The 27,084-nt window shown below is 44.2% G+C and overlaps 1 protein-coding gene across 3 annotated transcripts in view; it reads right to left on the bottom strand.

Moving 5' to 3' along the window:
- Positions 1 to 26,148, bottom strand: part of LOC138672968 (4-hydroxyphenylpyruvate dioxygenase) — a 110,210-nt gene extending 84,062 nt beyond the window's left edge. The window contains exons 1-2 of one of the 3 annotated variants that reach the window (XM_069761447.1): positions 25,978 to 26,141; positions 15,535 to 15,629 (exon numbers count right to left, since the gene is read on the bottom strand). In XM_069761447.1, the coding sequence (XP_069617548.1) occupies positions 15,535 to 15,552 (18 nt within the window). In that variant the 5' untranslated portion in view covers positions 15,553 to 15,629; positions 25,978 to 26,141. Of the gene's footprint in view, positions 1 to 4,426; positions 4,475 to 15,534; positions 15,630 to 25,977 lie in introns of those variants that run through there. The other 2 variants (XM_069761450.1, XM_069761449.1) reach the window with 2 other exon arrangements.
- Between the last annotated feature and the right edge of the window lie 936 nt (positions 26,149 to 27,084).

The following is a 27,084-nucleotide window of genomic DNA, read 5'->3' as shown; positions in this document are numbered from 1 at the left end:
ATTCACCTGCTCCCCGTTCCGGGCGCCGCTCTGTCTTCAGCAGTGATGCTCAGGTCAGAGGGCATGGTGACGTGGTTAGTGCACGCCCTCTGCCTGAATGTCAGTGCTGAAGACGCAGAAGATGGAGCGGCGCCGGAACAAGGAGCAGGTGACTATTGAAAGTGCCGGTGGCCTGAGCGATGGAGAGATGAGTATGTGATTTATTTTTTTTTATCGCAGCAACAGCAAATGGGGCAAGTGTCTGTATGGAGCATCTATGGGGCCATAACGTTTGTGCAGCACTATATGGGGCCATAACATTTGTGCAGCACTATATGGGGCAAGTGTCTGTATGGGGCATCTTAAAGGGCCATAATCAAGGTTTGTGCAGCACTATATGGGACAAATATCTTTATGGAGCATCTTATGGGGCCATAATCAGCATTTGTGCAGCATTATATTGGGCAAATGTGTCTATAGAGCATCTTATGGGGCCTTTATTAACCTTTATGCAGGATTATATGGGGCATATTTTAACCCCTTAGTGACCGAGCCAAATTTTTGAAATCTGACCATTGTCACTTTATGTGGTAATAACTCTGCAACGCTTCAACAAATCCCAGTGATTTTGAGATTGTTTTTTCATGACACATTATACTTTATGATAATGGTAAATTTTGTTCAACATTTTTTGTGTTTATTTATAAAAAATATCCAAAATTTTAGAAAAATGTTAAAAAATTAGCAATTTTCTAACTTTGAATGATTATCCCTTTAATCCAGATAGTCATACAACAGCAAACCATTAATAAATAACATTTCCCACATGTCTGCTTTACATCAGCACCATTTGTAAAATGCTATTTTATTTTGTTAGCATTTTAGGAGGTTTAAAAATGTAGCAACAATTTTTCATTTTTTCAAAGAAATTTACAAAATTTATTTTTTTTAGGGACTTATCCATGTTTGAAGTGACTTTAGGGGTCCCATATATTGGGAAACCCACAAACGTGATACCATTTTAAAAACAGCACCCCTAAACATATTGAAAACTGCTGTCAGGTAGTTTATTAACCCTTCAGGTGCTTTACAGGAATTAATGCAAAGTGGCATGACAGAAATGAAAATGTGTATTTTTACCACCTAAATGTTGCTAACTTCTAAACAGATTACTACAGCCGACAGACTCTAAGGCCGCTATTTGGTAATGAATTGCCATGGCAAACATCAGGACAACAAAATCATGATCTGAGGGCACCAATTGTGACAAAGAAGAAGCCCCCACACACTGTTAACCATTTATAATGATGTAGTCACTATTGACAGCAGCATCTAAGGGGTTAAACAGATTTAGATGGTGCAAATACTGATCGTGGCTGGTACAGCAAGTTGTCAGCTATAGTGTAAAACCGACAGATGTTGGATTGTCATCTGTATGGGGAGGCTATTCTCTTATATCTCAGGTCAGTTAAAAGACGTATTGGCGGTCATTAAGGGGTTAATATGGAGCATCTTATGGGGCCCATCATAAACTTTATGGAGCATTATATGGGGCTCCTGATTCAATATGGATATTCAAAAACACTTAACCTACTGATGTCTCAATTAACTTTACTTTTATTGGTATCTATTTTTACTTTTGTCATTTGCCAGTAGCTGCTGCATTTCCCACCCTAGGCTTATACTCGAATCATTAAGTTTTCCCAGTTTTTGTGTGGCAAAATTAGGGGGGTCGGCTTATACTCGGGCCAGCTTATACTCGAGTATATACTACAGTGTCCCTCTCTAATGGCCAACTACGGACACTACTTCCCTATCACTATACCAGGCCCGGGGACAAACTTTCCCTATTACAAGTGAGCAATTATAGATAGATAGATAGATAGATAGATAGATAGATAGATGGATAGATAGATGTCGCATTGACACCGTGCACGAACACATCAATAACACATTATTTACACTCTTAAACGGGTAGGGGAGAAGAAGGAACAATGTACAATCTTACATCCCCTACATATGCTCAATATTTTTTTTTCTTGGGTTTTTACGCATTGCACGTATACCAAATTATGATCTAGATCATTTCTTTGGTTTTGCTGTAGTTTCAAGCGAACACTGGCGTAGTCCCCCCTTTATGAGATAGGAATTTAATCTATATAACTTACCATGGGCTGGTGTATGCACAGTTGGGCTCCTGTCCTGCTCTGCCCACATTCACATTGAGGTTTTAACCCCTTAACGACAAGAGGTATTTTTGGTTTTGCATTTTCATTTTTTGCTCCCCTTATTCCGAGAGCCATAACTTTTTTATTTTTTTGTCAAAATGGCCATGTGAGGGCTTGTTTCTTTGCGGAACGAGTTGTAAACGTAAATTCTGGCCTTTTGACTTTTTTTTCTCGCTACACCGTTTAGCGATCAGGTTAATTCTGTTTTTTATTGATTGGGCGATTCTGAATGCGGTGATACCAAATATATGTATGTTTTTTTTTAATTGTTTTATTTCGAATGGGGTGAAAGGGGGGTGATTTGAACTTTTATTTTTTTATTTTTTAAATTTTTTTCTTTTGGCATGCTTCAGTAGTCTCCATGGGAGGCTAGAAGCTGCCACAACCCGATCGGCTCTGCTACATAGAGGTTATGTTCACATCGCCTCTATGTAGTAGAATTACTCACTTGCTATGAGCGCCGATCACCGGGCGGCGCTCACAGCAAGCCGGCAGTGACAACCATAGAGGTCTGCAGGAGACCCCTGGTGGTCATGCCAACAAACCGTTGACCCGTGATCATGTGACGGGGAGTCACCGGTGGGTGGTTTTCCAAGCCGATGGGTGGAAGCGCGAGTTAAATGCCGCTGACAGCAGCATTCCACCCGGGGCTATTGCGGGCACATGTCAGTTGTTCAAAACAGCTGACATGTACCAGGAAAGATGTGGGCTCACATCAAAGGGAGGGATACCGACATCGGCGTAAATATATGCCCAATGTCGGAAAGGAGTTAATACTAAAAACAGGATAGGACCATCCCAGTTCAGTACACCTTGCCGCGGTGGGATGGCTTTTAGTAACATAGTAACATAGTTAGTAAGGCCGAAAAAAGACATTTGTCCATCCAGTTCAGCCTATATTCCATCATAATAAATCCCCAGATCTACGTCCTTCTACAGAACATAATTGTATGATACAATATTGTTCTGCTCCAGGAAGACATCCAGGCCTCTCTTGAACCCCTCGACTGAGTTCGCCATCACCACCTCCTCAGGCAAGCAATTCCAGATTCTCACTGCCCTAACAGTAAAGAATCCTCTTCTATGTTGGTGGAAAAACCTTCTCTCCTCCAGACGCAAAGAATGCCCCCTTGTGCCCGTCACCTTCCTTGGTATAAACAGATCCTCAGCGAGATATTTGTATTGTCCCCTTATATACTTATACATGGTTATTAGATCGCCCCTCAGTCGTCTTTTTTCTAGACTAAATAATCCTAATTTCGCTAATCTATCTGGGTATTGTAGTTCTCCCATCCCCTTTATTAATTTTGTTGCCCTCCTTTGTACTCTCTCTAGTGTTCAACTATATAACCACTATATATATCCTATGTTATTTTCATACACTATTACTATTTACTTATTTATTTACTATAGGATATATGCTCATTTTGTTTTTCTCTTCTAGAGTTTAGTAAGTTAAGGGGTTGTCCAGTGAAAATTAGGTAATCTCTTATCATAGGATAGGTGATAAATTACAGATCAATGGGGATCAAGTGCCCAACTCCATTCATTCTCTAGGGGGATGCCGGAAAGCGCTGAGCGCAGAACACGGCAGCCCCATAGGGAATGAGTGGAGCGGCAGTCAGGCAAGCCCACTACTTCTCCCTTCTAATGGAAATGAAAGGCCGCCGTTCTTTTGACCCGTGCAGGTCCCAGCAGTTGATCTCCCACCGATCACAACTTTGTCTTCAATGGACAACCCCGCTAAGTATGTCAAGTGAATGAAGAAAGATTCACAGTTGTAGATAATGTAGTACAGTATATGAATCATAACAAATGTCCCAAAGGATAAAATTACACACATTTGCTATTTATTGTATTGCACATAGTATTATTTATACATCTGCCATCGTGTGAAATCCATCAATTATTATACTTCAATAAATCGATACAGAATCAAGGCAAAGAATGGTTACTTATTCAAGTTTTCAGAATATGAAAAAAATAGATAATCTAAAATCGCTCCTGTATTAGAAATCATGATTTCATACAAGCAGCTTATCCGCTGTGCTGGTTTTTCGGTGTGTCCTGACTCCTGGGTGTCCTGGGTGTCATGGCAGACATAATACAGCAGAATACATTTTACAGTGGTGGGAACAGATTGTAACTTGGTAGGTTTTGAAATATAGCAAAAGTATAACTGGGTAATAAAATAGCTAAGCCTATAGGTTAGTACTTACCATTATGTAAAATGTTCTAACTGCTCGCTGACAGTTTGCAGATAACGCAAAGAACAGTTTGATGGAGACAGTTCACGTATAAACCATAGTAAAAGCACAGTGATTGGCCAGCTGAAAGACACCCTCTGACCCTCCACCCACAAACAAATCATTTTTGTGTTACTTTAACCTGTCCTGGGTCCCTCACCTTTTCCCTCATATTGTGCAACTTACATTTAACCACATTATTACCAGCCTCAACCTGATGCTACTGAAAACAAGCGACAAACACACCCAAATAACAAATTAGTTCTAAATGTTGTCTAAAGGAAAAGGCTAAATACACAAAAGACAAACATAGTAACAAATATTCTACTGTCTAGTAACAAAAATAAAAAGTACTATTTTTACAATTCTTGTAAAGCTGGCCATACATATCAGATTTCATTGTCAAAATCTTATGTGCGTTGAGGCAGCACAACTATTCTACGACATCTGCTGTTCGGAAAGATAAGTCTTTGGCCTAATTCAGACATTTATTTTTCACGTACAAGTCCTACCTATGGCTTTCACATGTCATGTTCATTCATTTCAAGATGAATGTTTGGACCCCATTTGACCTCGTTTTTGGCAGTGTCCACTACTGTGTCTGCAAATATACAGGTCCTTCTCAAAAAATTAGCATATAGTGTTAAATTTCATTATTTACCATAATGTAATGATTACAATTAAACTTTCATATATTATAGATTCATTATCCACCAACTGAAATTTGTCAGGTCTTTTATTGTTTTAATAGTGATGATTTTGGCATACAACTCCTGATAACCCAAAAAACCTGTCTCAATAAATTAGCATATTTCACCCATCCAATCAAATAAAAGTGTTTTTTAATAACAAACAAAAAAACCAACAAATAATAATGTTCAGTTATGCACTCAATACTTGGTCGGGAATCCTTTGGCAGAAATGACTGCTTCAATGCGGCGTGGCATGGAGGCAATCAGCCTATGACACTGCTGAGATGTTATGGAGGCCCAGGATGCTTCAATAGCGGCCTTAAGCTCATCCAGAGTGTTGGGTCTTGCGTCTCTCAACTTTCTCTTCACAATATCCCACAGATTCTCTATGGGGTTCAGGTCAGGAGAGTTGGCAGGCCAATTGAGCACAGTAATACCATGGTCAGTAAACCATTTACCAGTGGTTTTGGCACTGTGAGCAGGTGCCAGGTCGTGCTGAAAAATGAAATCTTCATCTCCATAAAGCATTTCAGCCGATGGAAGCATGAAGTGCTCCAAAATCTCCTGATAGCTAGCTGCATTGACCCTGCCCTTGATGAAACACAGTGGACCAACACCAGCAGCTGACATGGCACCCCACACCATCACTGACTGTGGGTACTTGACACTGGACTTCAGGCATTTTGGCATTTCCTTCTCCCCAGTCTTCCTCCAGACTCTGGCACCTTGATTTCCGAATGACATGCAAAATTTGCTTTCATCAGAAAAAAGTACTTGGGACCACTTAGCAACAGTCCAGTGCTGCTTCTCTGTAGCTCAAAAGTGGCTTTACCTGGGGAATGCGGCACCTGTAGCCCATTTCCTGCACACGCCTGTGCACGGTGGCTCTGGATGTTTCCACACCAGACTCAGTCCACTGCTTCCTCAGGTTCCCCAAGGTCTGGAATCGGTCCTTCTCCATAATCTTCCTCAGGGTCCGGTCTCCTCTTCTCGTTGTACAGCGTTTTCTGCCACATTGTTTCCTTCCAACAGACTTACCATTGAGGTGCCTTGATACAGCACTCTGGGAACAGCCTATTTGTTGAGAAATTTCTTTCTGGGTCTTACCCTCTTGCTTGAGGGTGTCAATGATGGCCTTCTTGACATCTGTCAGGTCGCTAGTCTTACCCATGATGGGGGTTTTGAGTAATGAACCAGGCAGGGAGTTTATAAAAGCCTCAGGTATCTTTTGCATGTGTTTAGAGTTAATTAGTTGATTCAGAAGATTAGGGTAATAGGTCGTTTAGAGAACCTTTTCTTGATATGCTAATTTATTGAGACAGGTTTTTTGGGTTATCAGGAGTTGTATGCCAAAATCATCAGTATTAAAACAATAAAAGACCTGACAAATTTCAGTTGGTGGATAATGAATCTATAATATATGAAAGTTTAATTGTAATCATTACATTATGGTAAATAATGAAATTTAACACTATATGCTAATTTTTTGAGAAGGACCTGTAGGCAAATGCCAACCACAAGAAAGTAAAATTATGTCCAAACATTCTACTTGTAGATATTTGCCTCAATGAATGGACATGTTTTCAAGGAGTGCTGAGTGATGGAGTGCCGAGTGATGGAGTGCCGAGTGGTGGAGTGCCGAGTGGTGGAGTGCCGAGTGGTGGAGTGCCGAGTGATGGAGTGGCGAGTGATGGAGTGGTGAGTGATGGAGTGGCGAGTGATGGAGTGGCGAGTCAAGGAGTGGCGAGTGAAGGAGTGGCGAGTGAAGGAGTGGCGAGTGAAAGAGGGCGAGTGAAGGAGTGGCGAGTGAAAGAGTGGCGAGTGAAGGAGTGGCGAGTGAAGGAGTGGCGAGTGAAAGAGTGGCGAGTGAAGGAGTGGCGAGTGAAGGAGTGGCGAGTGAAGGAGTGGCGAGTGGTGGAGTGGCGAGTGGTGGAGTGGCGAGTGGTGGAGTGGCGAGTGGTGGGGTGGCGAGTGGTGGAGTGGCGAGTGATGGAGTGGCGAGTGATGGAGGGCTGAGTGATGGAGGGCTGAGTGATGGAGGGCTGAGTGATGGAGTGCTGAGTGATGCGCACAAATCTAAAATTAAGGAAGCCTTATATGTGGTACTTTAACAGTCATGAATACATGTTTTCCTGGAAATAAGGAATCCCAGATGTGTTTTGCAATGAACTCCCTATAGCAATAATCATACCCACTTGGCTGATCCAAAAATACATATTTATGGGGGTGTCAAAAGGAAACGGTCATGTAAACACATGCTACCTACCTTCATATACAAGGTTAATCTGCAGGTGAGGCTGGTTAACTGGAGCAGTGGCTGCATGGGAAAAAATGAACTGATATCCTCCCTGTGGCCAATTGCTTCCAGTCATTGGGGCAAGACATGAAGTGGTTACTCTGCTGCTCACTTTGAGTATCAGCCAGCTCTACAGTGTGTGTTTTCAGAGAAGGGTGTCAATCAGACGAAATAGCATTGCCCACGTGGTCTCCAGATCAATATCTGGCTATCATTGCATCCAAGACAAGAGCGTGACTCATTGCTGAAGAGGATAGATCTCTATTCCAGCCTCTATTGCCTCATTCCAGGCTTTGGTATTCATCTGGCCATTAAGAATTCTTCACAAACGAACATCACACCATTCCTGCTCCCTGGATTACGGTGTAGGGTGGCATCATGTATGATAGCCGCACTGCTTTACTCTTCATTCCAGGTACACCTTCTGCTTGGCGTTACCTTGACTTTGTGGTGGTACTTTTATTTCTGTAAAGTGTCCCAGATGACACTTTTGAACGTGACAACACAAGGCTTCATGTTGCTAAAGCTACCGAGAGCACCCTATGTGGCCTAAACATGCTACCAAGGCCTGCCGTGGATGTTCTACCATGGAAGTGATTTGATGGCAATTGCAAAGGGAGCTGCCAGCAGTGGATCTTGATGATTTGGGTACCCAATCACATTCAGTGTGGCAGAACATTCATCGGACAATCACTAATAACTTCATTGATAACAGGCCAATGCGTGAAAATCTGCACACATACTTGATATTGAATAAAATCAAGATGTTTTGAAAATATTTGTTACCATTTTTTAGATTTTGCGCATTACTAACATGTCTATCGATCCTGTGATTATAATAATTTCATGACTTCCTTCTTTGTGTTGCAATTTCAGTGTTGAGGAGTGTATTATGGTAAGATAGAAGATAGAAGTGCACAAGACTCCGATTTCATAGAGGCAAAGTTATTTCTCAGTTGGATTTTGTCCAAAAATATATGACTTTTGCAGGCGTTCAAGGGCAACAGAGCTGTGTATCTATGGAAGCTGAGCATATTGTGACTATATGGTTCTGTAGTGTCCACATACATCTGTACGAGCATCCTGCCCTTGCTAACATCTTAATGACTTTTTGAAAAACTTCAGAAAACATCAACTATTTTTCTAAATTATTAAATATTTACATGTGAATATATTTCCAACAGTTCTCTGCAGCATTAGGTGGAGTGAAATTTCATACCTGACTTCTACCTTTACCTGTAAATTAAAGGTAAAAAAAATATATATATTTTTCAGAAGAAAGTTAACTTTGATCAGATAAAACATGGCTGAAGAACCAAAACTGTAGCACTCTAGTGGCAGATGATCAGATTTCCGCAATACATTTCTAATAGTGAAAATCTGCAAACATAAAAGAAGGTGAATTTTGGTTGAACTTGGGGACTGTCCCTCACAAATATGGTTCAGCGTGGCCCAGCTATGATGGTGGAAACATGTATGCCACAGGAACTATGCGGCCACAAGCACACTCCAGACAGAATTCCACCAATGAACCCTGCAGTACTAAATCCTACTCACAATATCTAACAGTACTCATATCCAGCCTGTACCCCTATGACCTCCTCCAACTTTGGCAATGCACACACAGAGCCACTGGTCTCCAGAACAACCTCCAGAGTCAACTACGGTCTTCCTTGCCGAGCGAGTCAGCGTCTTGGAAAAAGATTGAAACCTCTCATTCTCGAGTCTATGACCCCAGCTTGGAATGACTAAGAGAAAAAAAACAGGTGAAACAATATATGCTTGGGTCCTACTAGAACGGAGGCTCAACGATGACCGTCTAGTAGGGTTATAACTACATTCAATACACTTAGAAGCCCGATAACAGCAAGAGTGTAATTGATACCAGATGGCTCATATTTTTGCTACCCAAACCCGGCACTTTTGCCTAACAGCACGTCGAAATACTTAATTAGGACATGAGCACGCTCCCACATCACTGCTTCCCTGCTTAATTTTACATTTCGCCTGGAAAACTGCCTTAACGGAAACGGTCACCAAGCTTTCCTACCCCATGTGAGAGAAGCAATATGTAGAAGTAGTGCCCCCGATTCCAGTGATGTATCACTTACTAAGCTGCTTGCAACAGTTTTGAGAAAATCCCTGTGCACAGAAGAGGATCCCTGTGCAAGAAAAATGTATGGGTCCTTTACAGTCCACTAGATCATAATGTTCACACCCACCTGATGGAGGGAAGAGTGGGACCTTCAATAAAAAGGTATTGTAGTGCGGACGTGCCGATGCCAGCCCCTACTTCAGCTGTGTTTGCGTGCTCGAATGCACATGCAGCTGAAATGCATTGCAGCGAACAAACTTCCCAGGTCCATGCGGCACAATACACACTGCCAGCCAGAGGCCAGCAGCTGACATCAGTGTGCACATGACACATGAAAGGCACGAACAAGATCTGGAGCATGGACATCAGAGGCAAAAACCCAGGAATTATCTTCCTGAGCATAACCCTTCCATTTAACCAGATACTGGAGTTTCCGTCTAGAAACACGAGAATCCAAAATTTTCTCCACAATATACTCCAATTCCCCCTCCACCAAAACCGGGGCAGGAGGCTCAACAGATGGAACCATAGGTGCCACGTATCTCCGCAACAATGACCTATGGAATACATTATGTATGGAAAAGGAGTCTGGGAGGGTCAGACGAAAAGACACAGGATTAAGAATCTCAGAAATCCTATACGGACCAATAAAACGAGGTTTAAATTTAGGAGAGGAAACCTTCATAGGAATATGACGAGAAGATAACCAAACCAGATCCCCAACACGAAGTCGGGGACCCACACGGCGTCTGCGATTAGCGAAAAGTTGAGCCTTCTCCTGGGACAAGGTCAAATTGTCCACTACCTGAGTCCAGATCTGCTGCAACCTGTCCACCACAGAATCCACACCAGGACAGTCCGAAGACTCAACCTGTCCTGAAGAGAAACGAGGATGGAACCCAGAATTGCAGAAAAATGGAGAGACCAAGGTAGCCGAGCTGGCCCGATTATTAAGGGCGAACTCAGCCAACGGCAAAAAGGACACCCAATCATCCTGATCTGCAGAAACAAAACATCTCAGATATGTTTCCAAGGTCTGATTGGTTCGTTCGGTCTGGCCATTAGTCTGAGGATGGAAAGCCGAGGAAAAAGATAGGTCAATGCCCATCCTACCACAAAAGGCTCGCCAAAACCTTGAAACAAACTGGGAACCTCTGTCAGAAACAATATTCTCAGGAATGCCATGCAAACGAACCACATGCTGGAAGAACAAAGGCACCAAATCAGAGGAGGAAGGCAATTTAACTAAGGGCACCAGATGGACCATTTTAGAAAAGCGATCACAGACCACCCAAATGACCGACATCCTCTGAGAAACGGGAAGGTCAGAAATGAAATCCATCGAAACATGTGTCCAAGGCCTCTTTGGGACCGGCAAGGGCAAAAGCAACCCACTGGCACGTGAACAGCAGGGCTTAGCCCTAGCACAAATCCCACAGGACTGCACAAAAGTACGTACATCCCGTGACAGAGATGGCCACCAGAAGGATCTAGCCACTAACTCTCTGGTACCAAAGATTCCAGGATGACCAGCCAACACCGAACAATGAAGTTCAGAGATAACTTTACTAGTCCACCTATCAGGGACGAACAGTTTCTCCGCCGGACAACGATCAGGTTTATTCGCCTGAAATTTTTGCAACACTCGCCGCAAATCAGGGGAGATGGCAGACACAATGACTCCTTCCTTGAGGATACTCGCCGGCTCAGATGAACCCGGAGAGTCGGGCACAAAACTCCTAGACAGAGCATCCGCCTTCACATTTTTAGAGCCCGGAAGGTACGAAATCACAAAATCGAAGCGGGCAAAAAATAACGACCAACGGGCCTGTCTAGGATTCAAGCGCTTGGCAGACTCGAGATAAGTAAGGTTCTTATGATCAGTCAATACCACCACGCGATGCTTAGCTCCTTCAAGCCAATGACGCCATTCCTCGAATGCCCACTTCATGGCCAGCAACTCTCGGTTGCCCACATCATAATTACGCTCAGCAGCCGAAAACTTCCTGGAAAAGAAAGCACATGGTTTCAACACTGAGCAACCAGAACCTCTCTGTGACAAAACCGCCCCTGCTCCAATCTCAGAAGCATCAACCTCGACCTGGAACGGAAGAGAAACATCTGGTTGACACAACACAGGGGCAGAACAAAAACGACGCTTCAACTCCTGAAAAGCTTCCACAGCAGCAGAAGACCAATTAACCAAATCAGCACCCTTCTTGGTCAAATCGGTCAATGGTTTGGCAATGCTAGAAAAATTACAGATGAAGCGACGATAAAAATGAGCAAAGCCCAGGAACTTTTGCAGACTTTTCAGAGATGTCGGCTGAGTCCAATCCTGGATGGCTTGGACCTTAACCGGATGCATCTCAATAGTAGAAGGGGAAAAGATGAACCCCAAAAATGAAACTTTCTGCACACCGAAGAGACACTTTGATCCCTTCACAAACAAAGAATTAGCACGCAGGACCTGGAAAACCATTCTGACCTGCTTCACATGAGAGTCCCAATCATCTGAGAAGATCAAAATGTCATCCAAGTAAACAATCAGGAATTTATCCAGATACTCACGGAAGATGTCATGCATAAAAGACTGAAACACAGATGGAGCATTGGCAAGTCCGAACGGCATCACTAGATACTCAAAATGACCCTCGGGCGTATTAAATGCAGTTTTCCATTCATCTCCTTGCCTGATTCTCACCAGATTATACGCACCACGAAGATCTATCTTAGTGAACCAACTAGCCCCCTTAATCCGAGCAAACAAGTCAGATAACAATGGCAAGGGATACTGAAATTTAACAGTGATTTTATTAAGAAGGCGGTAATCAGTACACGGTCTCAGCGAACCATCCTTCTTGGCTACAAAAAAGAACCCTGCTCCCAGTGGTGATGACGATGGGCGAATATGTCCCTTCTCCAGGGATTCCTTCACATAACTGCGCATAGCGGCGTGTTCAGGCACGGATAAATTAAATAATCGACCTTATGGGATTTTACTACCAGGAATCAAATTGATAGCACAATCACAATCCCTATGCGGAGGTAGGGCATCGGACTTGGGCTCTTCAAATACATCCTGATAATCAGACAAGAACTCTGGGACCTCAGAAGGAGTGGATGACGAAATAGACAAAAATGGAACATCACCATGTACCCCCTGACAACCCCAGCTGGATACCGACATAGAGTTCCAATCCAATACTGGATTATGGGTTTGCAGCCATGGCAACCCCAACACGACCACATCATGCAGATTATGTAGCACCAGAAAGCGAATAACTTCCTGATGTGCAGGAGCCATGTACATGGTCAGCTGGGTTCAGTACTGAGGTTTATTCTTGGCCAAAGGTGTAGCATCAATTCCTCTCAACGGAATAGGACACCGCAAAGGCTCCAAGAAAAACCCACAACGTTTAGCATAATCCAAATCCATCAGATTCAGGGCAGCGCCTGAATCCACAAACGCCATGACAGAATACGATGACAAAGAGCATATCAAGGTAATGGACAGAAGGAATTTGGATTGTACAGTACCAATGACGGCAGACCTATCGAACCGCTTAGTGCGCTTAGGACAATCAGAAATAGCATGAGTGGAATCACCACAGTAGAAACACAGACCATTCAGACGTCTGTGTTCTTGCCGTTCAACTCTGGTCATAGTCCTATCGCACTGCATAGGCTCAGGTTTAATCTTAGACAATACTGCCAAATGGTGCACAGATTTACGCTCGCGCAAGCGTCGACCGATCTGAATGGCCAAAGACATAGACTCATTCAAACCAGTAGGCATAGGAAAACCTACCATGACATCCTTAAGAGCCTCAGAGAGACCCTTTCTGAACAAAGCTGCCAGCGCAGATTCATTCCACAGAGTGAGTACTGACCACTTCCTAAATTTCTGACAATATACTTCTATATCATCCTGGCCCTGGCACAAAGCCAGCAAATTTTTCTCAGCCTGATCCACTGAATTAGGCTCATCGTAAAGTAATCCGAGCGCCAGGAAAAATGCATTGACATTACTCAATGCAGGGTCTCCTGGCGCAAGAGAAAATGCCCAATCCTGAGGGTCGCCGCGCAAAAAAGAAATAATAATCAACACCTGTTGAATAGGATTACCAGAAGAATGAGGTTTCAAGGCCAGAAATAGCTTACAATTATTTTTGAAATTAAGAAACTTAGTTCTATCACCAAAAAACAAATCAGGAATAGGAATTCTTGGTTCTAACATAGATTTCTGATCAATAGTATCTTGAATCCTTTGTACATTTGTAACGAGATTATCCATTGAAGAGCACAGACCCTGAATATCCATGTCCACACCTGTGTCCTGAAACACCCAAATGTCTAGGGGAAAAAAAAGACTGAACACAGAGCTGAGAAAAAAAAAATGATGTCAGAACTTCTTTTTTCCCTCTATTGAGAATCATTAGGTTGGCTCCTTGTACTGTTATGTAGGCAATCCAGTGACACAGTGTGCCAGCAATCAGAGCACATACAGTGATCTGACAATAACCCAAAAACCAATAGAACGAGCTCTGAGACGTGGAATCTCTGTAGACCGCAATACCTGAACCTATCCTAAACACAACTAAAGGCAGCTGTGGATTGCGCCTGACACTACCTATGCAACTCGGCACAGCCTGAGGAGCTGACTAGCCTGAAGATAGAAAAACAAGCCTGACTTGCCTCAGAGAAATACCCCAAAGGAAAAGGCAGCCCCCCACATATAATGACTGTTAGCAAGAAGAAAAGACAAACGTAGGGATGAAATAGATTCAGCAAAGTGAGGCCCGATATTCTAGATAGAGCGAGGATAGCAAAGAGAACTTTGCAGTCTACAAAAAACCCTAAAGCAAAAAACCACGCAAAGGGGGCAAAAAGACCCACCGTGCCGAACTAACGGCACGGCGGTACACCCTTTGCGTCTCAGAGCTTCCAGCAAAACGAATTAACAAGCTGGACAGAAAAAGTAGCAACAAAAGCAAAGAAGCACTTATCTAAGCAGAGCAGCAGGCCACAGGAAAGATCCAGAAGCTCAGATCCAACACTGGAACATTGACAAGGAGCAAGGAAGACAGAATTAGGTGGAGTTAAATAACAAAGCAGCCAACGAGCTCACCAGAACACCTGAGGGAGGAAGCTCAGAAGCTGCAGTACCACTTGTGACCACAGGAGTGAATTCAGCCACAGAATTCACAACAGCCACCTCACCTAATGTCACTATTAAGTCTGAGGGATCCAGAGGTATGCTCTCCTCACTTGTAGCAACGTGACGCTCCGCACACCCTGGCGACACAGAAGGTCAGCTTGGCAGTTTTACTCAAACACCTTCTGTCCACACAGACCCAGGAAGGCACGAGGCGTGAGTGAATGTGGCCCAGACTGTCACTGATGTGGCACCACATTCGCTCACAATCCTGACAGGTTGAGAGGACCCTTTCACTAGCACTAGTGAAACAGTGCCTGGTCAGTCCTGGTCCTCATTAGATAAGCACGGGCCATTAACCGGATTATATCGGGCCAGAAACCAGCCCAGGAGTATGGAAAGTTAAACCGAGATAACGAATGTGTGGATTCGTGGTTTGAGATAAAAGAGCAACCCAAGGATAAATTATATATTTAAATTGCATTAAGGGCACACTAGGGAAAACACTGCTGTATATACACAGTGGTTATACATATACATTGGTCAGATATGCAAATACAATAGTGGTAGGACAAAGTACGCAGAATATAAGAGTCAGTTACCAGTCAAATTAAAGGCCTGGCTTAAGGGGGAGGGGCTGCCACATAGGAGGCTGGTGGTCCCCTTTTTCACTTATGATCACTGCATCCTAAGATGAATGCATAGAGAGGTGTAACTTTTACTTATGGGGTGTTCTGCTACTTCAGGGGCTTTGCCAATGTGACATAGCACCTGTAAATCATAATAGCAAAATCTGCACTATAATGTTGCGCTTGTTAACTTCCGAGCTTTATACTGTACCTGAAAAGTAGTTTTCATCCACACAAGGGGTATTGGCGTGAACAGAAGAATATGTGTAACAAATTATACCTTTTGTTTATTTTCCTATTAGTCATCTGGAAAAGAAAAAATTTGAGGCCAGAGCAACATTTTAGTGGAAACAAAAAATAGTATTTTTTAATTTACTGTATTTTTTGCACTATAAAAGATGCACTTTTTTTCCCTTAATTATTTTTTTGGGGTGCTTCTTATAGACCGAATGTAGCTTACGGGGGCGATGGCAGGAATTGGACGATACGGCAGGCCTTAGGCTGGGATGAGGGTGTGTTCGGCAGAGCGATGCTGCGAGTCCAAGGCCAGCAGACGGGTTATTCGGCGGTGTGGGGGCTCCGCTGACATTTTGTGACGGCCCAAACTTCATGGACTCCAAGAAAATGTCCGCCAGAAACGGCGCATGTGCAGATTGAGATCTCAGCACCAAGATCTTGGCATGCGCTGTCTCCATCAGCCTCTTCCCAGAGTCCACCACATCAAAAGCATGGAAGTGCGTTGGCTCTGGGCTTTCACAAAATGTCAGTGGAGCCCTTGCTCCGGCGAACACCCCCTTCTACCAGCCTGAAATGGGACTTACAACATCACCCCACAGCGTGGCACCTCCTATGACCCTGCTTCACCGCCGCCGCCACGCAGGTAAGCTGAATTTGGACTTCAAAATGGGGTGTGTCTGATAACCGTATTTTTCGGACTCTCATACAATTCTGATTCACCTGAGAATTAAAAACGCTTATTATACCTCTAGATAAATTCCTTGAGGTGTAGTTTCAAAATGGGGTCACTTGTTGGGGGTTTCCACTGTTTAAGCACATCAGTGGACATTGCGTTCAGTATCTATTCCACCCAATCTTGCACTCCAAGTCACATGGTGCTCCTTCCCTTTTGTGCGTCCAAACAGTAGTTTTTCACCACATGAGGTATCCGTGTAATCTAGAGAACTTGCACAACAATTGTACTTTCATTTTCTCATGCTACCCTTGTGAAAATGAAAAGTTTGGGGCTAAAGGAACATTGCTGTGTGCAAAAATTATTTTTTTTATTTTCATGGCTCAACATTATAAAATTCTGTGAAGCACCTGTGGGGGGTTTCCACTGTTTAGGCACATAAAGGGCACTGCAAATGTGACATGGTGTCTTATATATTCCAATCAATTTTGCGCTCCAAAAGTTTAAAGGCGCTCCTTCCCTTCCAAGCCCTTTGGTGCGCCCAAACAGTAGTTTTCAACACATAAGGAATATCTGTGTACTCAGGAGAAACTGCACAACAAATTGTATAGTCCATTGTCTCTTGTTACCCTTTTAAAAATTAAAAATGTAGGGATAAAGGAACAATGTTGTGGGAAAAATTAACATTTCTATTTTTTTTTCACACATTGCTTCAATTTCTGTGAAGCACCTAAAGGGTTAATAAACTTATTGAATGTGATTTTGAGCACTTTCTGAGGGATGCAGTTTTTGAAATGGGGTCACATTTGTTTATTTGTTGTGGCATAAGCCCCTGAGTCACTTGAAATGTGTTGTGATCCCTAAAATAAAAATATGGTTTTATAAATCTTGTTGGAAAAAAAGAATTGCTGATAAAAATTTTAACCTTTTAAACTTCCTATAAAAATTATGTATCAAAAATGATCCTGAGGTAAAGTTGACATATGGTAAATGTTAGTTATATCACATATAATAATAATCAAACTTTGAAAATTGCGACATTTAAAAAAAAAAAAAATTGTCACTTTTTTATATCTTGATAAATACACTAACCAAAAACAATGTGTAATAAAAAAAATAAAATTCTGAATCAGTGGGATATGTTGACGCGTTCCAGAGTTATTACTGCATAAAGTGACAGTGGTCAGAATTTAAAAACAAAATGGCCTGGTCAAGGTGAAAACAGACTTGGGAGTGAAGGGGTTAATGGCTGTATTTTCATGCTTGAAGTAAAGCAGATGCCTCCTGGATTGTATTGCATGATGGATAAGTATGAGCCTTCATTGCTCAGCACTGAGGACACCATTAAGTCTGGCCAGATTCCCAATTCCATTTAGCCACAAACCTTCAATGAACCTCCAACAGGAAGTGCCATGGCCTTCACCAAAGTAACGTCACACTGCTCCTACTTTCGGGATTATGGTGTGGGATGGCATAATGTATGGTTGCTAGTCCCCTCTAGTCTTCAATTCAGGTACACAAACAGCTGGCTGTTAAATTAATTTGGTTGTGGAACCAGACAAATGCCTCGAACAGTCTTTCAACCAAACCCCAAGGTGCATGTTGTGGGTGCTACTATGAGTAATCTGCAAGGCCTAAATCTGCTACCATAGCCTCCAGTCTTCAGACCGGGAGATCATTAGTTGTAAGTTGCAAAGAAAGTATGAATTAGTCCTACTGGTAATATTGTTTCCAGGAGTCCATCATGACAGCACCACCAGGAGGTTGTCCTTCGTATCCTTGATAGGGACAGGAACACAGGAAAATCACTGAAGGGTGGAGGTGGGGAGGGGCTATTTAACCTCTTCTATGTACCACACCAGGATGGATGCAACACTATTTTATTGAACTTCCTCTCTACACATGTTTACATCACATCTCAGACAGGAAACTCAAGGGAGGGTATATAAGGGGTGGTGTCATGATGGACTCCCTGAAACAATATTACCGGTAGGAATAATTCCTACTTTCCAGGACATCCCTCCTGACAGCACCACCAGGAGAAATACCAAATAACTCCTTATTTTAGGGTGGGATTACAGCCTGGAGGACTTTCCTCCCGAACGAAGTTTGTTGGTTTGCTAAGACATCCAACTTATAATGCTTACAAAAGGCATTTGATCTAGCCCAAGTTGCGGCTCTGCAGATCTGGTCCATAGAGGCCCCAGCACTTTCTGCCCATGAAGCTGAGATTGCTCTCAGCGAGTGTGCTCTGAGGCTTTCTGGTGGGGATTTCCCCAAGATATAGGCCGCACTAATAGCTGATTTAATCCATCTAGCTAATGTAGCTTTGGACGCCTTCTTCCCTTTGTTTCTTCCAGACATCTGGATGAAGAGGTTAGAGTCTATTCTCCAACTGTCCTTGATCTCTAAGTAGTGGAGAATTGTTCTTTTAACATCCAATGCGTGCAGAGAACGCTCTTTCTCTTTACTGTAGTTTTGGCAAAAGGTAGGTAGAATGATCTCCTGATTTCTATGGAAGTCAGATACCACTTTGGGAAGAAAGGCAGGATCCAGTCTTAGGATGATGCAGTCATCTTGAACACTCAGATATGGGTCTTTAATGGAGAAGGATTGGATTTCCCCAATACGTCTCGCTGATGTTATTGCCATTAAGAAGAGAGCTTTTAAGGTTACTGCTCTCAAGTTTGCTAGGCTGAAATCCCAAGGAAGTACTGAGCTGCGTATTGTGGGCCTAAGACGCTGAGTGGCTTTAACAAATCTCACTACCCAGGGATAGCTGGCCAACTGGAAGTCATAGAAAGAACGAAGAGCTGAAATTTGTACTTTTAGTGTACTGGGTCTTAAGCCTTTATCAAAGCCTGATTGAAGAAAGTCTAGAATTCTTGGAATATCTGGGCCCTCAGATACTGATACAGGAGATGTATTTTGGGAGCAGAACTTCTTCCATATTTTCCTGTACAGGTCCTTCTCAAAAAATTAGCATATAGTGTTAAATTTCATTATTTACCATAATGTAATGATTACAATTAAACTTTCATATATTATAGATTCATTATCCACCAACTGAAATTTGTCAGGTCTTTTATTGTTTTAATACTGATGATTTTGGCATACAACTCCTGATAACCCAAAAAACCTGTCTCAATAAATTAGCATATTTCACCCATCCAATCAAATAAGAGTTTTTTAATAACAAACAAAAAAACCAACAAATAATAATGTTCAGTTATGCACTCAATACTTGGTCGGGAATCCTTTGGCAGAAATGACTGCTTCAATGCGGCGTGGCATGGAGGCAATCAGCCTGTGACACTGCTGAGATGTTATGGAGGCCCAGGATGCTTCAATAGTGGCCTTAAGCTCATCCAGAGTGTTGGGTCTTGCGTCTCTCAACTTTCTCTTCACAATATCCCACAGATTCTCTATGGGGTTCAGGTCAGGAGAGTTGGCAGGCCAATTGAGCACAGTAATACCATGGTCAGTAAACCATTTACCAGTGGTTTTGGCACTGTGAGCAGGTGCCAGGTCGTGCTGAAAAATGAAATCTTCATCTCCATAAAGCATTTCAGCCGATGGAAGCATGAAGTGCTCCAAAATCTCCTGATAGCTAGCTGCATTGACCCTGCCCTTGATGAAACACAGTGGACCAACACCAGCAGCTGACATGGCACCCCACACCATCACTGACCGTGGGTACTTGACACTGGACTTCAGGCATTTTGGCATTTCCTTCTCCCGTCTTCCTCCAGACTCTGGCACCTTGATTTCCGAATGACATGCAAAATTTGCTTTCATCAGAAAAAAGTACTTGGGACCACTTAGCAACAGTCCAGTGCTGCTTCTCTGTAGCTCAAAAGTGGCTTTACCTGGGGAATGCGGCACCTGTAGCCCATTTCCTGCACACGCCTGTGCACGGTGGCTCTGGATGTTTCCACACCAGACTCAGTCCACTGCTTCCTCAGGTTCCCCAAGGTCTGGAATCGGTCCTTCTCCACAATCTTCCTCAGGGTCCGCTCTCCTCTTCTCGTTGTACAGCGTTTTCTGCCACATTGTTTCCTTCCAACAGACTTACCATTGAGGTGCCTTGATACAGCACTCTGGGAACAGCCTATTTGTTGAGAAATTTCTTTCTGGGTCTTACCCTCTTGCTTGAGGGTGTCAATGATGGCCTTCTTGACATCTGTCAGGTCGCTAGTCTTAAGGTACTGTCACACTAGACGATATCGCTAGCGATCCGTGACGTTGCAGCGTCCTCGCTAGCGATATCGTCCAGTGTGACAGGCAGCAGCGATCAGGCCCCTGCTGGGAGATCGCTGGTCGGGGAAGAAAGTCCAGAACTTTATTTCGTCGCTGGACTCCCCGCAGACATCGCTGAATCGGTGTGTGTGACACCGATTCAGCGATGTCTTCACTGGTAACCAGGGTAAACATCGGGTAACTAAGCGCAGGGCCGCGCTTAGTAACCCGATGTTTACCCTGGTTACCATCGTAAAAAACAAACAGTACATACTTACATTCAGCTGTCTGTCCCTTGCCGTCTATTTCCTGCACTGACTGCTGGCCGCAAAGTGAAAGTGAAAGCACAGCACAGCGGTGAGTCACACAGCGGTGACTCACCGCTGTGGCTGTGCTCTGCTTTCACTTTGCGGCCAGCAGTCAGTGCAGCAAACAGACGGCAAGGGACAGACAGCTGAATGTAAGTATGTACTGTTTGTTTTTTACGATGGTAACCAGGGTAAACATCGGGTTACTAAGCGCGGCCCTGCGCTTAGTTACCCGATGTTTACCCTGGTTACCGGGGACCTCGGGATCGTTGGTCGCTGGAGAGCGGTCTGTGTGACAGCTCTCCAGCGACGCTGCAGCGATCCGGATCGTTGTCGGTATCGCTGCAGCGTCGCTAAGTGTGACGGTACCTTTACCCATGATGGGGGTTTTGAGTAATGAACCAGGCAGGGAGTTTATAAAAGCCTCAGGTATCTTTTGCATGTGTTTAGAGTTAATTAGTTGATTCAGAAGATTAGGGTAATAGGTCGTTTAGAGAACCTTTTCTTGATATGCTAATTTATTGAGACAGGTTTTTTGGGTTATCAGGAGTTGTATGCCAAAATCATCAGTATTAAAACAATAAAAGACCTGACAAATTTCAGTTGGTGGATAATGAATCTATAATATATGAAAGTTTAATTGTAATCATTACATTATGGTAAATAATGAAATTTAACACTATATGCTAATTTTTTGAGAAGGACCTGTATATTGCAGAAGTCACCGGCTTTCTGCTATTTTGGATGGTAGAAATGACTAGTTCTAAAATGCCCTTGGATCCCAAAAAGGAGATCCTGAGGTCAAAGCTGCTAACTCTAGTAGACCCGGGTTCTGGTGAACTAGAGGGCCTTGAAACAAAAGGTCTGGTCTTAGTGGTAGATGAACTGGTTCTTCTAGGGACATCCATCTCAGTAAAGGTACCTTCACACTGAGCAACTTTACAACGACAACGATCCGTGACGTTGCAGCGTCCTGGATAGCGATCTCGTTGTGTTTGACACGCAGCAGCGATCAGGATCCTGCTGTGACATCGCTGGTCGGAGCTAGAAGGCCAGAACTTTATTTGGTCGTCAGGTCGGCGTGATTCGTCATGTTTGACAGCAAAAGCAACGATGCCTGCAATGTTTTTTCACGGAGCTAACAACCAGCGAGAACGATAAGTACGTCACTGGATCGCTCCTGCATCGTTCTGGAGTTGCTGTGTTTGACATCTCTACAGCGACCTAACAGCGACGCTCCAGCGATCTAGTTTAGGTCAGATCGTTGTCTATATCGCTGGAGCGTCGCTAAATGTGACGGTACCTTAAGGGAAACCAGCTCCTTTTGGGACAGTATGGCACAATTAGGATTACTGATGCTCGGTTCTCCTGAATCTTTCTCAATACTCTTGGTATTAGAGCCAACGGTTGAAAGGCATAAGCTAGGTCCATGTCCCACTCCTGGGCCAAGGCGTCTATCCCTGAAGGCTTGTCTCCTGGATTTAGAGAGAACATCTCTGTTTTTGTATTTTGTCTTGAAGTAAATAGATCTACTTCCAGGAAGCCCCAGCGTTGGGTTAACTGACAAAAGAAACCTGTGGTTTAAGGACCATTCTGTGGGACATAGCCGACTTTCTGAGCAGGAAAAAAACTGATTTTCGGTGTCTTTCAGGTGAACTGCTGTTATTGACTTTACTGTGAGCTCTGCCCAGGAGAAGATTGTGTCTGACATGCTCTGTAAGTGATGATGTCTTGGGCCTCCCTGATGAAGTAGGAAGGCTACTGTTGTCGAATTGTCTAAGATACGGACATGTTGGTCAACCTAGACTTCCCTGGAATCTCTTTTTAGGGCTTCCCAGACTACCCTGAGCTCTCTGTAATTCTGAGACCTGTTGCTTATTGACTCCGGCCAGTCTCCTTAAAGGTAGCTTCCTTCCATATGGGCTCCCCAGCCTTTGAGGCTTGCGTCCGTGGTGATGTTCACACACGGAGATGTTCTCCAGGGTCTTCCTTTTCCGAGGTTTGTTTCCTCGGTCCACCATGATAGTGATCTTTTTGCCGCTTTGGATAAGAGCACCTTTTTGTCTAGAGATCAGTCTCTGCCATCCCATAGTGAGAGGACTTCTTGCGGCAAGGGTCTTGAGTGATACTGACTCCACTGGACGCTGGTAATGCATGATGTCATCAAGCCCAGCACCCTCATGGTCTTCCTTATGGAGGTCTGCCTCTGTAATAACGGAATCTCTTTTTTGATTGATTCCCGTTTATGCTGCGGGAGGTTTGAATGTTCCTGAATGGAGTCCAGGATCACTCCGAGAAACCGCTTCCTTGTTTTTGGTTTGAGATTTGACTTCTTTAGATTTATTAGCCATCCTAGATTCTGTAGGACTGACCTGGTTGTCACCAGATGTCTTTCCAGTTGTTGAGGGGAGTCTGCTATAAGAAGAATGTCGTCCAGATAAGGAACAATTAGGATCTCTCTTTCTCTAAAGGTACCTTCACACTCAGCGACGCTGCAGCGATACCGACAACTATGTCGATCGCTGCAGCGTCGCTGTTTGGTCGCTGAAAAGCTGTCACAGACAGCTCTCCAGCGACCAACGATCCCGAGGTCCCCGGTAACCAGGGTAAACATCGGGTTACTAAGCGCAGGGCCGCGCTTAGTAACCCGATGTTTACCAGTGTAAACGTTAAAAAAAACAAACACTACATACTTACATTCCGTGTCTGTCCCCGGCGCTGTGCTTTCCTCCACACTGTCAGCGCCGGTCAGCCGTAAAGCAGAGCGGTGACGTCATTGCTGTGCTTTCTGGCTGGCTGGCGCTGACACAGGATGCAGGAGGAGTGCAGAGAAGCACAGCGCCGGGGACAGACAGCTGAAGGTAAGTATGTAGTGTTTGTTTTTTTAACGTTTACGCTGGTAACCATAGTAAACATCGGGTTACGAAGCGCGACCCTGCGCTTAGTAACCCGATGTTTACCCTGGTTACCAGTGAAGACATCACTGAATCGGCGTCACACACGCCGATCCAGCGATGTCAGCGGGAGATCCAGCGACGAAATAAAGTTCTGGACTTTCCTCAGTGACCAACAATCTCCCAGCAGGGGCCTGATAGTTGGTCGCTGTCACACATAATGATTTCCTTAACGATATCGTTGCTACATCACAAAAAGCAACGATATCGTTAACGATATCGTTGTGTGTGAAGGTACCTTTAGGAAGGCCATCATTTCTGCCATCAGCTTGGTGAAGATTCTTGGGGCAGATGAGAGGTCAAATGGCAGGCACCTGAACTGGAAATGTTCTATATGATTCCGGTTCCTTATAGCGAATCTGAGATATTGCTGAGGAGAGGAGTAGATGGGGACCTGGTAGTAAGCACTTTTTAGGTCTAATGTGCTCATTACTGAGCCCTTTTGAATTAGAGGTATAACGGATTTGAGGGACTCCATCTTGAACTGTTTGTATGATACCCACTGATTTAGTGGTTTTGGGTTTATGATTGTACGATGTTCTCAGCCTGGTTTCTTTATAGAGAACAGGCTTGAGTGTCCCCTGAATTTTTGACAGCTGAGTACTGGGATAATGGCTCTTAACTGGAGAAGGTCCTGTATATCGTCTAGAAGTTTCTGGTGGACTGTCGGAGACTGAGTCTGAGTCAGACAAAATCTCTTGGGAGGTAACTGGCTGAATTCTATCCTGTATCCGTGTTCTATCGTGCTTAGAATCCATGAATTCTGAGTGATTTCTTGCCAGCCCTGTAATAAGTATTGGAGTCTTCCACCTACGGTCCTGGCATAATTGTCTGTTGGTTCTTGATCCTAGAAGGTACCTCTACTTCTACCCCCTTTTGGGTAGCTCCATCGTCCACCTTTCCCCTTCCCTCTATAGTCCTGTCTGGGATGGGAACTAGTCCTACGAAAGGATGGCGTACTCTTTGGTTTCTCTTCCAGAAAGCCTTTTTTCTTGTCTGCTGCTTTTTCAAGCAGCTCGTGCAATACAGGTCCGAATACAGGTCCGAGGGCGGAGAATGGTGTTGAACAGAGTTTGTTCTTTGATTGTGTAACCCTGGACCATGACCTGAGCCATAGAGCCCGCCTTGCTGAATTAGATAAGGCATTTTTCCTTGCTGCAAAACGGACTGATTCTGCTGAGGCGTCAGCCATAAAATCCGTTGCCATCTTCAGTAATGGTAACGACTTTAGGATCTCCTCTCTAGGGATTTTATTGTTGATCTGGTCTTCTAATTTCTCTACCCATAGAGACATTGATCTTTCCACTGAGGTGGCTGCAACATTAGCCTTCATGATGGCTGACGATGCCTCCCAGGCCTTTTTAAGGAGATCTTCTGATCTCTTGTCCATAGGGTCTTTGAGACTAGGCGAATCTTTGAACGGTATGGCTGTGTTCTTAGAGACTTTTGCTACTGATATATCCACTTTTAGCACGGATTCCCATATTTTGGTCTCATCTGGGTCAAATGGAAGACGGTGTTTAAAATCTCTTGGGATTATAAGTTTTTTTCCCCACCTCCTTCCACTCTTCCAGAATCATCTCCGTTATGTGGTGATTTACTGGGAATACTCTGTTTCTGCGAGCTCTAAGCCCGCCGAACATTTCATCCTGAACTGATAGCGGTTCTGTGGCTTCTTCCACCTGCAGGAGTATGTCCGTGTTTTCGGAAGAGAACCGATAGCTCTTCCTCTCTTCTGGGAACAAAGTTGACAGACCCTCGCCCTCTGCAGAGTCTGAAAGGGTGAATTGAGACCTCTCTTTCTTCTGAGGAAACATTCTGCTCCCACCTGGGTCTTTTAGGGTGGGGGGATTCAGCTGGTATCAGACATGATACCGTAGTTTGTACCTCTTCTCTGATCATAGTTCTAATGCTGTCTAGAAAGGAGCTCTGCTCTTCTTTGAGTATTCCTGACATACAGCCGTCAGTTTTTAAGAATGTCCTTCTGGCAGTCTGCTTGAGCATAATGGACATCTAATAGTCTTGTGCTTAGTAACCGCTGTTGTACGCTTGGGCGCTTCTTTATCCTGCAATAGACATATAAGAGGGCCCTGTCGTTTGTATCCGACTAGTCCAAATAAACCCCACTATATATCACTTACATGTTCAGGGGCGAGCTCTGAGGACTGCACGTCTTGACGGTTAACACCCTCCATGACTACTGGTCAAATGGGCTGTCAACTGACCGTGTCTAAATAGTTTACCTCAACTGTCTTCAAATCATCTGAACCGTCCTCCTTCCGAGCTCAGCTGCTGCAGTTTTCCAGTGATTGAAGGTCCCAGCCGTACTGCGCATGCGTCCTCTGGAACGCATGCAGACCGGCCTGGGACTCGGTACTTTTGGCGTCCTCCTGTCCTGGGCTCTCCCCTTCATTCCAGCACCATATTGGGCCACCAGAAGCCGGAAACGCCAGCGAAGATGGATCCAGCTGACCACGCCCCCGGAAGTGATCCCCCAGTGCGCCCCCTCCGACGCAAGCGCCGGAAGTCCTGGGAGCTGCCGCCAGAGCCAGAAGCTTCAGGGGAACGCTGCTGATCATGGCACATGGAGCCCAGGCTCGGAACTTTCCGGCACCGCTGCAGTAGCTGCTGCCTCAGAGCCTTTTTGATGAAGGGATGAGGCAGCTGACGGGAGCGCAAAGCTCTACCGGAATCGCGTGAGAGACTTCCATCGGTTTGCTGCGATCCTGCCGGAGTCCCTCCATCGGGACCCCCCATGGTCCAGAGCCCACACCTGGAGCAAGGACTGCCTTCGGGAGCCTCTGCTCCCTAATGTCCAGGTACATCTTCTGGAGAACTCTCTCCTGCGCCTGTCCCTGGTAGGGACAGGAAAAACACTGGGTGGAGGTGGGGATGGGCTATTTAACCTCTTCTGTGTTCCTGTCCCTATCAAGGATACGAAGGACAACCTCCTGGCGGTGCTGTCAGGAGGGACATCCTGGAAAATGGTGTTTTGTTTTCTTAAAGTGGTGTGGGAAGTCACATTATTTCCCACTTCTTTCCAGCGGTCGTGTTCGATCGGCACTGGCTCTCACACTCCATCTGATCTCCTGGCCATGATGTTTTAAACGTTGAAATAAAGTATGCATTTTAGGATCGGTGAGTGCTATCCATTTTTTACTATTTTTGCAAAGAATTGAATCTGGATTACAGCACAGCGAAAAAAATATTGTCCCGATACAAACCCTATTAGTAAATGACATTTATTGATCATTGACTGGCTTTTAAAAATTAAATTAAGTTCAGACCACCGCTTCCAAATTTTAGGTGCAAAATGAATACTTAAAAGGGGTTGTCTTTCTTATCTAATA

The sequence above is a fragment of the Ranitomeya imitator genome, chromosome 3, assembly GCF_032444005.1.
Source record: "Ranitomeya imitator isolate aRanImi1 chromosome 3, aRanImi1.pri, whole genome shotgun sequence".
In the NCBI taxonomy this organism is placed as follows: domain Eukaryota; kingdom Metazoa; phylum Chordata; class Amphibia; order Anura; family Dendrobatidae; genus Ranitomeya; species Ranitomeya imitator.
Note: the sequence above shows the minus strand (reverse complement) of the source record. Positions and strands in the feature narration are given on the sequence as shown.